Source organism: Lolium perenne, chromosome 7 (assembly GCF_019359855.2).
Source record: "Lolium perenne isolate Kyuss_39 chromosome 7, Kyuss_2.0, whole genome shotgun sequence".
Lineage (NCBI taxonomy): Eukaryota > Viridiplantae > Streptophyta > Magnoliopsida > Poales > Poaceae > Lolium > Lolium perenne.
In genome coordinates, this window is record NC_067250.2 from 307,974,615 (window position 1) to 307,990,670 (window position 16,056).

At 46.0% G+C, this 16,056-nt stretch overlaps 4 protein-coding genes across 4 annotated transcripts; 2 read left to right on the forward strand and 2 right to left on the reverse strand.

Annotated features, from left to right (window-relative positions):
* The first annotated feature begins 1,184 nt into the window (after positions 1-1,184).
* On the forward strand, positions 1,185-5,555 carry LOC127311842 (TBC domain-containing protein C1952.17c). The gene is made up of 5 exons (XM_051342319.2): positions 1,185-1,392; positions 1,848-1,951; positions 2,488-2,664; positions 3,118-4,724; positions 5,100-5,555. The coding sequence occupies exons 1-5, from the start codon at positions 1,256-1,258 to the stop codon at positions 5,223-5,225; spliced, it is 2,151 nt and encodes a 716-aa protein (XP_051198279.1). The 5' UTR covers positions 1,185-1,255; the 3' UTR covers positions 5,226-5,555.
* A 279-nt stretch (positions 5,556-5,834) lies between these two features.
* Positions 5,835-7,895, reverse strand: LOC127311845 (diphthamide biosynthesis protein 3). The gene is made up of 2 exons (XM_051342321.2): positions 7,537-7,895; positions 5,835-6,099 (listed from the first exon to the last, which is right to left on the reverse strand). The coding sequence occupies exon 1, from the start codon at positions 7,781-7,783 to the stop codon at positions 7,538-7,540; it is 246 nt and encodes an 81-aa protein (XP_051198281.1). The 5' UTR covers positions 7,784-7,895; the 3' UTR covers positions 5,835-6,099; position 7,537.
* Positions 7,896-10,749: 2,854 nt separating this feature from the next.
* LOC127311841 (uncharacterized) lies at positions 10,750-11,733 on the forward strand. Its single transcript, XM_051342318.2, has 2 exons — positions 10,750-11,268; positions 11,475-11,733. The coding sequence occupies exons 1-2, from the start codon at positions 10,848-10,850 to the stop codon at positions 11,567-11,569; spliced, it is 516 nt and encodes a 171-aa protein (XP_051198278.1). The 5' UTR covers positions 10,750-10,847; the 3' UTR covers positions 11,570-11,733.
* A 160-nt stretch (positions 11,734-11,893) lies between these two features.
* On the reverse strand, positions 11,894-15,896 carry LOC127311840 (putative clathrin assembly protein At5g57200). The gene is made up of 15 exons (XM_051342317.1): positions 15,665-15,896; positions 15,449-15,518; positions 15,250-15,347; positions 14,927-15,065; positions 14,725-14,852; positions 14,539-14,631; positions 14,412-14,462; positions 14,250-14,315; positions 14,093-14,158; positions 13,919-13,999; positions 13,557-13,634; positions 13,278-13,454; positions 13,111-13,189; positions 12,782-12,900; positions 11,894-12,464 (listed from the first exon to the last, which is right to left on the reverse strand). Exons 1-15 carry the CDS (start codon positions 15,749-15,751, stop codon positions 12,078-12,080), a joined length of 1,719 nt encoding a protein of 572 aa, XP_051198277.1. The 5' UTR covers positions 15,752-15,896; the 3' UTR covers positions 11,894-12,077.
* Between the last annotated feature and the right edge of the window lie 160 nt (positions 15,897-16,056).

Below are 16,056 nucleotides of genomic sequence, written 5' to 3' on the forward strand. Positions count from 1 at the left end.
TCTCATAAAATATGTGATGTGACAAAAGCCTCAAGCATCGCGTGGGTTCAGAAACCTGCACCACACAAATCACCATAGATCGCACAATGCAACTAACAATAGAATGGACCCATATCCCATGGGAGGAGAACGCAAATTAGAATGGGAATAATCGAATCCTCTGGAGAAAATCGACGGGAGTTGAATAATCTTTTCCAATTTAACAAACATACATGAAGGTCTTCGTCAAGATACTACATGGAAGCATGAATAGCATCCCAAAGCACGTCTTATATTTGATCAAAATTAATGGAGAAAACATTGTTGTTGATTTTCATCTCTTTATGTGGATCAAATTAGCGTTCAAATGTATCCATGGCCAGTGAAAATTTTAGAACACGGTGCAACACAAACACTAATAAACACACATATACACCCTACCCCTATAAATGACTTCCAGTGATGCAGCTAAATGTAAACACCAATACCAAGTCTAGGACTTTAGACATGGATTGATTGGTTCCACCAGAAAAAACCTAGCCACCAAAGCCAAGCTTAGTTTGCAACCGTTTTCCTTATCAACCAAATTAACTAAAAAAAGCAAATAAAAGGCTATTTATTAATTGTAAGCATAACAAAACTATTTTTTCGTATTCAGATTTAATTTTTTCAACTGTGCGTGCAATGTGTGGTGTCAGGGACCACCTTTCAGTGACATAATGTACTACTCCTCCGTTCATAAAAAAATGTCGGAGATTTATCTTAAATTCAAATGCATCTATACATCAAAGAGTGTCTAGACAAATTTACTACATCTCCTCTTTTATAGACAGAGCTAATATGTAATTTGTGTCGAAGTTCTACGAAGGTCTGCTATTTTTTCAATTATTATTATTTGCAGATCATTTTGGCCGATGGAAGAAGTCGTTGCACTGCGTCATCCATCCAATCGGCGACAGTTGCAATCGTGACACCACCGGCACCGGGACGGGCCTCCCAAAGACGTTTTCTTTCTCCCTGTCGAACACTTCTTCCCTTTCCTCTCCCTCCCTCGCACCTCCACCTCCTCCGGCGGTCAGGCCTCCTCTCCTCTCCGGCTCTCCCTCTCCCCTCCTCCTCGATCCCAAACCCGATCGCGGATCATCGCGTCTGGTCTGGCCTGGCCCGGCCTCTCCAGTCTGCGCGCACTCCTCGCACGCCGCGGGGTGTCCGCTCGATCCCTGTTCGGGCGCGCGCGCGGGGGCTGGACCGGAGCCGACGCGGGCGGGCGGCGGCAATGCCGGAGCCACCGGCGGGGCAGCGCTTCTCCGGCCTCCGCGGCGCCCGGTGGCGCGCCGATCTCGGCGTCCTCCCCGCCTCCGCCGACGTCCCCACCAACGAGCTCCGCCGCGCCGCCGCCGACTCCCGCCGCAGGTCAGTCAGGCCCCCGGCGAAACTCCGCACGTGTTCTTGTTAGATCAACAAAGCGATCTTTACCTTTGATTGATCAGCGCCTAGGTGAGAAAAAAGGTTTGAACTTCTCTAGGCATTAATAATTGATTTGCAACATGGCCCCGGTTTCTTGGAAATGGTTCGTGTTCCTAATTGTCTGATTCGGTGCGATGTTAATACTGATCCTAAATAACTTGTGACTGTAAATTACGCTCGGGAATGTAATATGGTAGGTTGGAGTGTTCAATTCTAGTGAAGCTACAAACGCATGCTTTACACATGGATATAAAGGTCTAATCATCGCATTAAGTAACATAGTAAATGTTTCATGCTAGTATTTGTGAATCGTTTACTTGTCAATGTGTGCGAAAAATATGCGAAATTGTTGGCTCCGCGGGTTTTGAATCCCGGCTTACAATTGGTTTCTGTCGTTGTAGATACGCGAATTTGCGGCGACGGCTGTTGATTGATCCTCATCTATCCAAGGATGAAGAAGGTGGCCATGATCTCGTTGTGGAGAACCCACTGTCACAGAACCCAGGTGGGTGGGATTTTTTCCTCAAATGTGTACGCTTTCCAACTTGACATTGCTTGCGGCACCAGGCATTCACTTGAAAAGCTTCTACTTAAATACTCGTAGGTTTATGCTGTTACATCAGATGCTCTGAAGCATCTTTCTCGTACCACAATGGTTACTGAAATAAAGTTGATGATGATCTGTCATCAGATGTCTGGTTAAATGGTTGGTGCTAGATGACTCAGGGGAGGCAGGCTGGGATAAGGAGGATAAAGTGTTAAGCCTTTTTTCCCCTGAGTAGCCAACTACTACTATGTCTCACCGCAACCTAACACCAGCCCTCAACTGATAATAGACTAGTTACAATTTACAACAAGAAAGACTGTGCTGCTGTTTTCCTCGGCTGTTATGCATTTTCTTGGTTCGGCATGTATGCTAGGCAATGCAACAAAGAGACTTCTTTCACATCTTCTTTGTATTATTTTGGATGAAAAATGACACACCATTTAGTCAGATCATCTTTTTTTTTGTTCTAATCATTTTGTACATCATGAATGCAGAAAGCACCTGGGGTCAATATTTCAGGAATGCAGAACTAGAGAAAATGCTGAACCAAGATCTGTCCCGACTCTATCCTGAATTGGGAGAATTCTTCCAAACAGCCGCATGTCAGTCCATGCTTGAACGTATACTGTTAGTATGGAGCCTCAGGTACCCAGAGTTCGGATATAAACAAGGTAAGTCATTGGCGTGTATTCAGCTATTTTGCACTCCTCATCTGACCTAACCAAGGAGGAGTCCAAGTAGCTCCAAGCCCTGCAATATGGTATACATAAGATAAATGGTTCGTGAGTCTCATATTTATTTAATATTTCTTAGGAGCCACTATTTAAAAAAATTCCTACCAATATTTTTGTTATGTAACTGCAACCTATTGATGGCAATTGATAGTGTAATACTGGTGGGTTTCATGTCATGAGCAGATTGAACTTAACTTTGTTTATTAAACTAACTAGCAGGTGCACATCATTTGAACCACATATGGAACTCAATATGCTGTTCTAGCTGCCACATAATGTTTTGCCTTACTAGGAGTTGATCAACGATCATTATTTTTCTTCTTCTAATGGTTCTGACATCCATCCATTCTTGTTCCATGTTTGACAGCATAATTCACCTCTCCTCTACAGGAATGCATGAACTTTTAGCTCCTCTGCTCTATGTCCTTCACATTGATGTGCAACACTTCAAACAAGTCAGGGAGCTTCATGAAGAGTTATTTGGTGATGATTTTGTTGGCCAAACGTTTCCAGATAGGCCAAAGCTGAACAGGAGTGAGAGGAAAAACGCTTTTGAGGGCAGTGCAGCTAAAATTAGAAGTTTGGACGATCTTGATCCTGACACCAGGGACCTCCTCTTGATAAATGATGCATATGGAGCAGAGGGTGAGCTGGGTATTATTTTATCAGAAAAGTTTATGGAACATGATGCGTATTGTATGTTTGAGAATTTGATGAACGGTTTGGTGAATGGTGAGCAAGGTGTAGTTGCTATCACTGACTTCTATTCTCTCAGTCCTGCACCAGAATCAAGCGCGGGTTTAACACCTGTAAGGGAGGCATCGTCCGCAATATATCACTTGCTTGCTAGTGTGGATTCCTCTCTTCACAGTCATCTCGTGGAGTTGGGAGTAGAACCTCAGTACTTTGCCCTACGATGGCTCCGAGTCCTATTTGGCCGCGAATTTTCACTTGACAATCTTCTGTTTATTTGGGATGAGATATTCTCTTCCCCTAACGATTCATACTGTACAGAGATAAAGAGCCGAGGACACTATCAGTTTAAGGTTTTATGTTCTTCACGTGGTGCCCTGATTTTGTCAATGGCAGTCTCTATGATGCTTCATCTCAGATCCTCCTTGCTAGGAAGTGAGCATGCGACTTCTTGCCTGGTGAGACTGTTGAATTTTCCTGATGACATCGACCTAAAGAACTTGATTGAGAAAGCCAAGTTATTGCAACCTTTTGCTTTAGAAAGAAATCTTCCTACATCTCTCACCGGAAAATCTCCATTGACTCCACCAAACTATTGGGAAGAGACATGGAAGACGCTCCAGATGTCAGTAGACAAAAGAAGTGGTGGTCCAATTGCTAGGATGAAGGGCAGGGGATTGCTAAGGAGGTCTAACACAGAATCAAATGTTTCCAGAACCAAGGATGCTAAATCTGAAAACAGTATTTTGACTTCAACTAGTCAGTCTATTGTTGATGTACCTCACAATGCCGATATAGTTCCGGACAATTTGGTGAACAGTTTGTCACCCATGCCTATTGAACACCAACAGGATCGTGTTAATCAAGGTACTGCAGAGATCATTAGGAGTACCTCAAACAGTCTATGCGAGGTAGGCGCAATTGATGGCTCCTCTTCGGCTGGAATGAAAAATCGTGAAGCTCGTGAGTACATAGCCAGGAGTAGGAAGATATCTTTCCGGCGTCGTACTGATCATGGCCATGATACCCGTCATACAGATGAACCATGTGTTTCCCATGATGTGAAGGTGGTTAATGAGCCTGATCCACTCTCTGTGCAAAATTGTAAGATCGATGAACCTGGTCAGACAAATGGCAAGATTGATGAAGTACCAATTACAAATCAAACGTCTGAATCGGTGGATTATCAACCAACTCCGGAGCATAGTTTAAGTTTTGATGCAGGCCCAAGTTTGAATGTGGTTGATAAAGAGTTAATTGGAACATTAAGGTCTTTTGGCGACTCAATGGTTGAAAATATTCAGGTAACCATGCTTGACTGAATCTGCTGATTATGAAATTTAAAGTAGAGTATGTTATTGCATCACATCACAGTTATTTTCGTAGAGTCAGAGGCATATACAGCTTTACCTAGTTGGAGGTTTTGCTAAAGCTCCTACTTGGTGTTGGTATTATGTGGATCCTATATTCTGCTAATTTCATAATACAGCCGTATCCATTTTAGCAGTACATTACATAATTCACATGTCTAAAATCCTCCATTGGGTCTCCTATACAAAATGATAAAATAAACTGTATCCGTTGTCAAGTACATAAACCCCAAAGCGCTCAGATCATGATATCATCATGAATAAGTGTGTCCGTATGTCCTTTGGCTAATTTACTCGTTTATTCAACAGGTCATTGAATTGTTTTTTCAACCAAATTTACGATTGGCCTCTGAGCCTGGAAGCACAGAGCAAGCGAAGGCGCTAGCAGCTCTCGAACAACTCAGGAAGATCAGTGATCGTTTACGTTGTATCTAACTAGTGTGGATTTTAACTAGTAGGAGCACAGCATGATCTCATTTACATATGCGTTCCAGTTAGCCCTTTTGTACACATAACACTTACATTTGACAAGATATCAAAATCCTTCGGATGACTGGTATGAGCGCTCAGCTGGTGTAATGTGCACTCAACCAATAGTGCACTGATGCAAAATAGTTTGTACATGGTCCATGTAACGTGATAAAAAGTCCTAACTCCATGTCTGGGCACATATCGCTGTAAATAAGTGAGCTGGACCCTATTCTCTATTGTTACCCACTTTGTTTGGGCGCCTAAGCAATAATGGATTCGTGAAGTTTCCTGTTACTATCCTTTTCCATGGTGATTTTCTTGCCCTTGAGATCCTATGTCAGTCTACATGATAATCATTCATCACTAATTCTGTACCATAATTTTGGATTTTTTAATTTCAGTTTTAGACTGAACAAAGGACTAGTGCTTGTGGGCATTTACAGGAGGCCATTTGTTTAGTCGACGTGGAGCTTGTTTATTTAAATCTTTATGGCAATGATAGTATGCCAATGATGTAAGGAGCAAGGTAGCACTTAAGCCGTATCTCAAACCCATACAAGGCCACATCACAGGTTGTAACAAGGCACAACAATATTCTTTTTTGTAGCAGCAGATACAATAATCAAAACATCATTGGCAAGTCACTGGGATTATAAGTTTGACATGATATAAATTAGATGCACCAGTGATGCCCATGTAACAACTAAGTGAAACCATGCGGAGTTATGTTCAACCGCCAAAGGTTGATATGATGCCCACTATTTTCTCATCCTACAAGTAATAGGCTCCCGTGTACGCCAAACAGTTCCTTTCCCAGCTACACCATGATCCCATCGTCCTGCAAACATCGGATGTGAAGGTCAGATGTGGAAATCAATGTTGTACAAATGACTGCAAGATAAAGCATTGGTACCGAAAGATTCTAATACAACAAAAGTTGCAAATCCCGAATTCGTGTTAACGAAACTACTTCAGAAGAGCTACTTAATTAATGGTATGAATCAAGCTAGACACGATCCATCTCTTACCAATGCGGAAGCATGAGGGTGACAATGACATGTAGGCTACACTAAACCTAGTTCCAGTATGCAATTGTACTTTCCCTAACAACAAAGGTTCACGTATAAGCTCTGAATATGTTCTTACAGGATTGCACTTAGAAACCTTAACAGACCCCACCCAATGTTTAAGTTCTTACAGGATTACTCCGTGTTAGGACTCTAAAAGAACATGCAACCAAGGTTTTCAACGGCCAATCAGAGCCTAATAAAATAAAAACTCATCCTCCTAGCTTCATAGGTAACATGGTAAATACAGCTGTGACGTGGCTACAATCCGAAGTTCTAAACTTTTTATCTTAAGAGACAAAAAGGGAAAGCAGACGACCAACATCGGTTATTCTAATTCTGAAGGATCTGCCAAGGCAAGATAACTGATAAAAAGGGTAACACTTACAAGAACACTTAGACAAGCATGAACTTACTATTCCATGCCGGTCAGAATTGTTCAATTAACAAACAGCCAAACAAGGAACTAAAACCCAGAGCCCATCAACGAATCGGCTGATAGAAGCTCCCAAGGCTCGCCACCAATCTACCACTTATAGTCAGAGTTCCAACTTTACAATCTCATTCTACTTAACTTTCTCCGTGAAATGAACCAACTATAATGAGTAATTAGAAATCCAACTAAATTCTGAGCATAGATGTTGCCCGCTCCTTCCTCCCCTGATCAGAATAGTCAACATAGGATAGCTGTAAATTAAATCACTACACCAATCTAGTGCTGGTATACATTTCAAATTGACCATCAAATCCCTACTTAGTAGGAGCCATAGTTCCTATAATCTCATTCTACTTAACGTTCTCCACAAAATGATTGAACCAACTATAACGAGGAATTAGAAATCCAACTAAATCCTGAGCATTCATGTTGCCCGCTCTTTCCTCCCCTGATCAGAATAGTCAAAATACGATAGCTGTAAACCAAATCACTACACCAAGCTAGTGTTGGTATACATTCCAAATTGAGCATCAAATCCCTTTAGTACTAGGAGTCATAGCTCCTAAAATCTCACGACAATTAATGGCTGAATCAGAACTCATACATAACACACAGAAGCCAAGACCTACTGTATTACATTAAAACCGAGTACAAAATTACACAGCGGAATGATTTTCTTCCAAGCATCAAGGGAAATCCCAATTGCTGGAAACTTTGCAGGGAGTCACCACGGGTTGGGCCCAATCGCGCAAAAAAAAAAAAAAAACTTTACCTCATGCGACCGCGACGGGCTGCGGCGCCGCCTTCTGCGGCGGCTCCTTGGCGCCGGCGAAGTCCTCCTCGTTGTATACGACGGTGAGGAAGAGGGAGCAGGAGGGGCACCGCGCGATCTCCTCCCCGAGCCTGAGGTCGGCGAGCGTGATCTGGAAGAGGTCCCCGCAGGGGCACGGGTACGTGTACGCCCCCAGCTCCTCGCTCCACTCCATGTCCTCGATCTCCACCTCGTCGTACGCCGACATCCTCGCCCGCCGGCCGCCGGAACCCGAACCCTAGCTCGCCGCGGCGGAAATCCTCCGATAGTTTCGCGCGCCGCCGCCACGAAGAAGAAGCCGCGCCGCGTCTACGGAGGAAAAGTGGAGAACGTTTCTTTGCTAAACCCTTGCTCATCTAAGTATTCACGAAGAGGTCGCTGAGGGGCAAACCCGTCAATACGACTGGTCAAACCGGTGGCGTCCACCCGTGGTTTTGTGCGAAGCAAACGGACGTGCCCGGCTGCGGCTGTCCGTGTCCGATTTGCGTCGACCGGCCTAACACAAAAATGATCATGTTTGATGGTGCCTTTAGAGCATCTCCAGGAGATCATCTAAACGGACATGTATACGATATGTAGAGGACCAAGTCTAAAAAAGGCTCTCCAGCAGCACATGTACACGGACATGGCTCGATACATGTCCATCCAAAACTTGGGTCGGCCCTCCACATCTGGGTGACGAAGCACAGACAAGTGTTCTAATGACAAACCTTCGCCGAAATAAGTGCTCGGGGTAGCGAGGATTTGTTTTGAAGTAATCATCCCAGAGAAGAACAAATCCGGCATCTCTTCCTCTGTCGATTATCTGACATCCAATCTTGGAACCGCCACGGCGTCGGGCATTTCCCTGCTCTTCCTCCTCGGCGATTGCTGCCATAATAAGTTCATCGTCGCCTGATGAAGACGACGATGAATTCATCATCATATCCCAAGAGGTGCTAATTGTATCGTGAGAGAGTGGATAGAGAGCAAAGAAGCTACAACCAGGAATGTAATGAGAGAGGTGGGAGATGGTGGTATATATATAGAGAGGAAAATATAGCCGTTGGGAATATAGCCGTTGGAAATATAGCCGTTGGAAATCTAACTGTTCAAAAAATAGAGCCGTTGGAAAAAATCTGTTAAATAGTAGTTATAGGATAGTATTAAAATATAGGAGAGAGAATATAGATGTCCTGGTTATAGATGATCTGCTGGAAAACTGGGGACATCTAAAAAGGAATCTTTATAGATGATCCTCTATATGGAGATATAGAGGACCAAATTTGGATGAGCTCCTGGAGATGCTCTTATTTGGGTGCCCATAGAGACTCGACGCATACTATTTGTTTTCTTTACATTTATCTATAAATAGAAACATTACACAAACTACTACTCGTAATAGTTTGAAACATAGTTAAAACATTACAAAATAAGGAAACCTAACTAGTGTTGGTCTCCCGAGTTTTATGTTTTCGTTGCGAAGAAAAAACACTCTCAGACACTCAGTCATCTAAACTGGAAAATCCAGCTGACGGCTGTTGTGCCCGGTCTTCTCCGCATTTGCAGAAGAACATCCAGAAACCTACACTAGTGGCTTCAATTGGCCGATGGCCATCTTCGCTGCAAAGAATAAATATTCTGACATTACTAGTTGTCGGTGTCCTCGTCGGTGTGGTAGTGGTGCGGCAGGATGTCTTCTCGAACACCTTGACGATCATCTCGTCTTCGCCTTCATAGAGGAAGGTGAGTAGACAGCCGACCTCAAGGTTGTGGGCACGGGCAAACTTGTCCCACCCGATGTGAAGGTACATCTTGCCATGTCCGTCCAATATGACATCGACAGGTCATTGGCAAAAGCCACATCTGGCCTCCCGCAACTGCAACTCGGCCGGCTCAATGCCGTCGATGAACTCGGCTGAAAGAACATCTCTCTACCATTATGATTTGTGTGTAAGATGACAACATTTATGATACCTTAATGTGTGTTAAGTGGTGCAGGATTTTTTGCCTCATTAGCTTGATCTATATTGCATTCATACTGAAAAGGAAGAAGAGGCATAAATTCACCAAGCCGACGAACATTTCCGGCAGCCGCTTGATGCCGAGGGGGCCCTCGTCGGTGTGGAGGATGAACTTGAAGCACCTCGCCTCCTGCGAAGATGATGACGACGCATGCAACATCGAGCAGGGGGTGGGGTGGGTGATATTGTTCCAGCACGGCGGCCCCGGCCGCAGCTACCGCCTCGCCGGCCACCTGGACCAGCCATGGATCCCCTCACGGGGGTTGAGAGAGAGGAGGTGGGGTGACGATACGGTGGAGGTTGTGCGGCAGCTAGGATTTGTGTGAAGGAGATGAGGCAGCCTAGCGCGTGCCCCTCTTTATACAAGGCAACCGAGGGGCGTGAGACGCTGGACAACGACATTTATTTTTCATTACCATGAGGTGGACGGGAGGCATCGCCATTAACATTGCATAGACTACCAAAGCGATGCATCGTCGCGACTACTGGCGCGCCGCTAAGGGCATGTACAACGGGGGCGCTTAGCCCCCGACGCTAGGATCCTAATCCCAGTTGATGGACAGTTAAGGTTGAAATTCCTAGCGTCTTTGTGGTGTCGATGCAAAGGAAAGAGCCGGCGCTTAGTTTGTTTCCTTCTGTTGGACCCCGCGGGATAAGAGCATGCAGCGCAGCATCCGGGAAATTTTGCATCGGCTGTTAAGCGTCCAGCGTTGGGAGGATAGACGCTTCAATGAGTTTTTAAATTGATGAAATCTTCTTTTTCTCTCTAAGCGTCTCAATAAGCGCCCCCGATTGGACATGCCCTAAGAAGACGCATCGAGCTAGGTCGCTGCTAGGCGGACCCGTGGGAGAAGCAAGCGGTCACGCGATGCAACCGTGCATCGTCCGTCCAAATGCATCTAAGACGCATATTTAGACTATGTTTACGGCTCGACGGACAACCCGATCACTATACATTGGGCCACTGGCAATCGTATGTTTCGTGTGGTCGCAAACGGTTTTTCCGTCGGTCTGTCGTTAGGCCGCTGGAGATGCCCTTATTTCCTGGGGGCGAAACCGTCTTTACTTTTAAAAAGAAAAGATCTAGCAAACAGTTCTAGCCCGAGACGGAACCGTGGTCCTATTTGCGGAGAGGCCCCCGGGCCGACACCTATATTTACCACCAGCTCCCGCACCCACCTCCGCCTCCCCACACCTTCGCGACACCACCACACCACGCACGCGACGCGCGGCTTCCACCGGTTTCCACGAGCTCCGACCACCTCGAGCATGGCGCGGGTGCTCTCCTCCCGGACGGCGGCGGCCCTGGCGCGGCGGCTCGGGGGCCAGCCGGGCGGGCGCGTGCTGGGCCGCCGGGCCAACCACACGCGGCGGGCGGGCCGGGCGATGGTGCTGGAGGTGGACGCGGCGGGGGCGTCGACGTCGGCGGAGGGCGCGAGCGCGCTCAAGCAGCGGCTGGAGGAGGCCATCGACGGGGCCATGGCCCGGATGTCGGAGCCCGAGTGGGCGCCCTTCCGCCCCGGGACCTCCTACTTCGCGCCGCCCCGCCCCGCCGGCGCCGCCATGGGCCTCCTCGAGCTCGTCACCCGCGGCGGGATCGGGGTGCTCCCGCCCCAGCTCTCCGACGACGAGGCCCGCGCCGTCGCCTCCTCCTCCCGCGGGTACCCCTGCTCCGCCTACTACGTCGACGGTGAGGAATCCGATCCCAGATCCCCCCCATCTTCATTTCCCCCTTTCCAAGTAATAATAATTCAGAAATGCCCCATACTTGCACAGCAAGATCCTCCACAGTTCACAACAATTCTGACCTAATTCTGCTCTGCAACCCCTATAGCTGGTTCTGCTTCCCTGTTTAGCAATCTACGTTATGTAACCTGTGGCTTAATGGCTTCGCAGGCCACTTCCCGGACGAAGCGGAGGAATCAGTGGATGATCCGGATGTCGAAGTGGAGGTAACGATTGAGGAAGCAGAGCCAGCTGAGCAGGGCTGAACTGGAGGGATTAGTTCTGCTATTGCACTGGGTGAAGTGGGAAATCAAGAAACACTTGTCCTTTTAATGTTTGCTATTGTTTTCTGCTACGGTTGTACATATGTAGAACCCTTGAGGAGTTCATTACCTAGTATGGGGAATAAGAACTTGCTGAATTCATGTCATCTTTCCTGATCATTTGTAACACTCATCAGCATGAGATCAGTAACACTTTGTGATGCTGTCTGGCTTGTTTGCTGAGGTGAATAGTTACAATTGCCTGTGATTTTTCTAGATCCTATGGTGCTACAACATTTATTTGCTCAGATGTGCACAATAGCCGAATTTCTGGAGCATACTGGCATTCAAATCAAATGGTCATATCAGTTTCCGAATGTGAGTTATACAAATGGGCTGTCAAGATGTGGTTTCAAGAAAAAACTATATAAGTTGCTTCTCAAAGTTGGAAGAGGGGTTAGTTATACAATCAAAACTAGAGGAAAATGCAGAAAATGCTGTGCAGTTCAGGCTAATGTGGACTGCTTTGCTTCGGCGGGTTCGCCATCGCGACGAGGCCACTGAATGGATCGCCGAACGGGTTGGATAGCCCGGCATTGGTAGCGTACTGGGCCTGCTGCTGTTGGTACGTTTGTGGTGGCATCATCACCGTTTGGTGTTGCTGCTGCTGCACCTGGTAGTACTCCTGCTGCTGCATCTGGTAGTACTGCTGTTGCTGGGACATCATAGCTAGCTGCACATTTGATGGCGGCGCGAAGCTGCTGGACATGGCGAATGGGTCGCTGGGATCAAACGGGTTCGTCGCGAAGCTGCCGTTGTAGGTCGCACTTGCTATTTGTTGTCTCCTTGCCGTGTCTTCATATAGGCTGTCTAGCAACAGCTTGTCGAATCCTCCAGCCTGTTGAGCAAATACAGATGAATTAATCACATCCCTAGTAATTTTACTTGCTTTCAGATTCAGTTATATGCTGCATTCGGCTTTGCGGTGGATTTTCAAAAGCACTTTTTTTTTCTGTTTTGGGGATTGAAAATATTTTACAATTTAGACGTGACACGAAAATGTCACTAGAACTAGTGTAAGTGGCTGTAACTAACTAGATTCTGCAGTTCAGCATAGCACGACTCAACAGCCGCAGCCATACTCTGACCCTTTTCTAAAGAGCTGTATGAGATGTTACGGATAGGTTGAATCTAAAGATTGCAAGATATACATACCAATTGGTTGCCAGCTGGTTGACTTGTGTGGTTACTTGGTGCAGAGACCAGTGCCAATTCCCACCCAGATTTGTCAATGGCGAACAAGTCTTGGGAAATTGAGGTATTGTTCCCACTCCCTATATTATTCAAGAAATCACGAAGCGGTATTTAGCACCAGATATACACATTTAAAGATTGGAAACATTCTCGGCACACAAAATCGCACTTGTGCAGATTAAACTTATTTGATCATGAGGTGTTGTCCTTGTCAAAAGAACGGTTACCTGTGTAGTTGTGCTTAATCAGTTAACTGGAATTATTAAGCAGAGATTACATCCAATACATACCTGGTCCCACAATAGCAAGAGCGAGCGCGTTGCTTTGCTCAAGATCTGCAATCATGGGATGCAATTCTTCGTCCAAATTCTGCCAGTAGCGTAGGAGTAAGCGTGTAAGATTCAAGGAAACATGCACTGCTTTGGAATAAAGATAGATCAGAACGGGTTTAAATTACTAATAGATCTCCAGTTGTGGGCAATGGCTGGGGTTCATCTTCTTCTGACAGGTCAGCAGTAGTCTGTGGCTCTTCTTCAGGCTCCTCGGGCTCTTCTGTTTCCTCTTCCACTGGTTTCTCGGGTTCCTGTGGAGTTTCGTCTTCGTTATCACTAGGTAAACTCCGCTCCTCGGTTTCCTGGTTTAGCAACATCAAAATTTAACAGAACAATAGTAGATTGTTACTCAGTGTATTGACTCTTTATTTCTTTGCACTTCTACTGATTGTGAACAAACTCACCACACTCTTACTCGTGATGCTGGCACGGGGTGCTTCTCTGATGTACTCTTCCATAGTTACAAGGAATGAACAAGGTGGCTGCATATCGGTAAAACAATAACATATAACTAAATATCTAAATCCTTGCAATCCAGAGATTCGGTGGACAACTGATTGACATGCATAATTAGGAGTAGCCAAGAAAATATTGTGGAGACAATTGTAGGTCGTTGTCAATTCAGACCAAATAACGGCCATGTTTGCACAAATGCACTAGTTATAGCACAATCGATTTCATGTATTTTACCCTTCTTGGTATACTGAAGTCAATATCAGGAAGTAGTCTATCATTAAGGTATGGATGAATTAATGAATGAGCATACCTGCCTCAAAGTAGGAAACTGGAAAGTCCTAGCGAGCTCAAGACGTTTGCAGTAGTCATAAAAAGCAGAAAGCCTTTCTGCCTGTAAAAATAGGCAAAATCACATCATGGAGTCCCAAGAACTGGTTAATTGACCCGCTATTTTTGGGAAGAAAGAAAATCTGACTTCCTGTACCTGCTGGCCAGCTCTTTTATAGATTTCAAGTGCCTTGATAGCATCGATTTTGGCCATGTCAAAATACTATTGACACGAGAAGAAACTGAACTTACGTTTATGAATTGATAGTGGACATACACATAACACATAGGATGATATAAAAAACAATTGTTACCATATCAACAAGATTGATGATGCCGTCATTGATCGAACAGTATATTTTGAAGCTCTCTTTCAAGACCTGAGGTCCATAAGGTCACTAAGAAACACACACTATTGTATGAACTTAAATAAAAGAAATATTTTATATAAAAACCACAACAAGTTCTTAACTTACAAGGGCTAGTGCATACTGTACGAGGTAATTTGTGCAGGACATACCTTCGGGCTGCGATAATAAAGAAGATGAACAAGTAGAAAAGAATAATAGCAGAGAAGAGTATTTCATCTTACTAGAATCAAACCTGGCAGGAAATAAGCCTGAGCAGTAGTTTCTGCAGCGCAGGCAACTGGTCTAAAAGGTCTGCGCATGGAAGCGTTCTCGTTCTACTGTGTGCCTGGAATATTTGCCGACATTGCAAGATCAGTAAACGACAACAGTGCCAAGGGTGTAGAACAAATCAGTATGTAGCTTGGGAAGCTGACAATACCTTGCCAGAAGCCTTGGGTAATTTCAGCAGACGATCGGCTTCAACGTCGTACTTTAGAACCCTAAAGCACTCGACCCGTTCATCTAGGTACTGCGCATACAGGCGGACCCAAGCAGAGCAATCCCAAGCTGACAAATGAGGGAGGAGAGCATGGCTTCAGCTACCAAAATAGAACGGTGAGAGCTATTTCAGAAGAACAAACCTAGTGGGCTCGAGTCATCCTTGAAATGTGGAATCTGCAAAATAGTTCCTCTATACGAATAGCTCAAGAAGTCATCTTTGAATGTCCCATCACCTTCTCTGAGTAATCTATGTATCACTATCAGTGTTTTCAGTGCAACCTGAAGCAAACATAATGGTTAATATGCACCAAATGAATTCCTCTCACCAGCTACTCGGTCATCTCACAAGGAGAACCAAGAAAGAAATGGGAGACAGATATATGATCTGAGTCAAGGATCATCATTATCAAAGAGAAATTATAAAAAAAATCATTGACATAGGCAAGTAAGGAACAAGACCCACTATCCAGTTCTTTGTCTTGGACAATCTCCTCGCCAATGTACAGATGGTGTAGGCGACATCCGCTCGCGGGCGATTCACCGTGGTCGCCAAGAGTATCCCTGCATCCAGCAAAACGATAAACCTAGGATCGTTCACATCCCAATCGATCAGAGGCTGCATTGCATGCATTTGCACCTCCAAGAAGAGTAAAATCACTCACTCCTGAGGTGCCTCTCCTTGGGCGGGCACTCCACGTGGTTCGTCGCCTTCACGATGGCGATATCCAGATCCTGCAAAGGCCAGAAGTCGCACGGGAAGATTACACGCAGCGCGCATTCATCAGCATTTCAATCTGCGGGGTAATCGATCGGCAACGCAAATCGCGTGCGGTGTGCAGGCAAGGTGTTCGATCGGAGGATGCGCGGGCGGGGCTGACCTTGTACTCGCTGTTAAAGTTGGCGAGGCCAACCTTGGTGGAGTCCTTGAGGGCGCCGTAGGCCTTGCGCCAGGTGCCGGACCCCATCCCCGCCGTCGCCGCCCACCGCCCTCGGCCCACTCGCCCCGCCCCGCCGCGCCGGCAACCGCGGTCTAGCCGTGCACGCACGCACGCACGCACCGACGATGGTGGTCAGCCCGGTGCGCCAATTTTAGCAGGGGTGAGGAATGGGAGGGAGGTTGTTCAAAAAAAAAAAGAATGGGAGGGAGGGGAGGGGAGGCGCGCGATGGCCAGAATAGAGGCGTGCGTAGTAGCGAGCCGGATACTTCGGCGGTGTGTGTGCGCGCTCGTGGGAAGCCATTGGGCCGGAGGTTGCTGGGGATGGAGGTGTG

Excerpts from the sequence above, each read along its gene's own strand:
- LOC127311845 (XM_051342321.2), bottom strand. The coding sequence starts at position 7,783 with ATGTCGGCGTACGACGAGGTGGAGATCGAGGACATGGAGTGGAGCGAG.
- LOC127311840 (XM_051342317.1), bottom strand. The coding sequence starts at position 15,751 with ATGGGGTCCGGCACCTGGCGCAAGGCCTACGGCGCCCTCAAGGACTCC. Across the intron at positions 13,455-13,556 it reads GCATCACGAGTAAGAGTGTG|GAAACCGAGGAGCGGAGTTT; the intron begins GTGAGTTTGTTC and ends TTGCTAAACCAG. Across the intron at positions 12,901-13,110 it reads TCTTGCTATTGTGGGACCAG|GGAGTGGGAACAATACCTCA; the intron begins GTATGTATTGGA and ends TGAATAATATAG.
- LOC127311841 (XM_051342318.2), top strand. The coding sequence starts at position 10,848 with ATGGCGCGGGTGCTCTCCTCCCGGACGGCGGCGGCCCTGGCGCGGCGG. Across the intron at positions 11,269-11,474 it reads CTCCGCCTACTACGTCGACG|GCCACTTCCCGGACGAAGCG; the intron begins GTGAGGAATCCG and ends ATGGCTTCGCAG.
- LOC127311842 (XM_051342319.2), top strand. The coding sequence starts at position 1,256 with ATGCCGGAGCCACCGGCGGGGCAGCGCTTCTCCGGCCTCCGCGGCGCC. Across the intron at positions 1,393-1,847 it reads GCCGCCGACTCCCGCCGCAG|ATACGCGAATTTGCGGCGAC; the intron begins GTCAGTCAGGCC and ends CTGTCGTTGTAG. Across the intron at positions 1,952-2,487 it reads CCCACTGTCACAGAACCCAG|AAAGCACCTGGGGTCAATAT; the intron begins GTGGGTGGGATT and ends TCATGAATGCAG.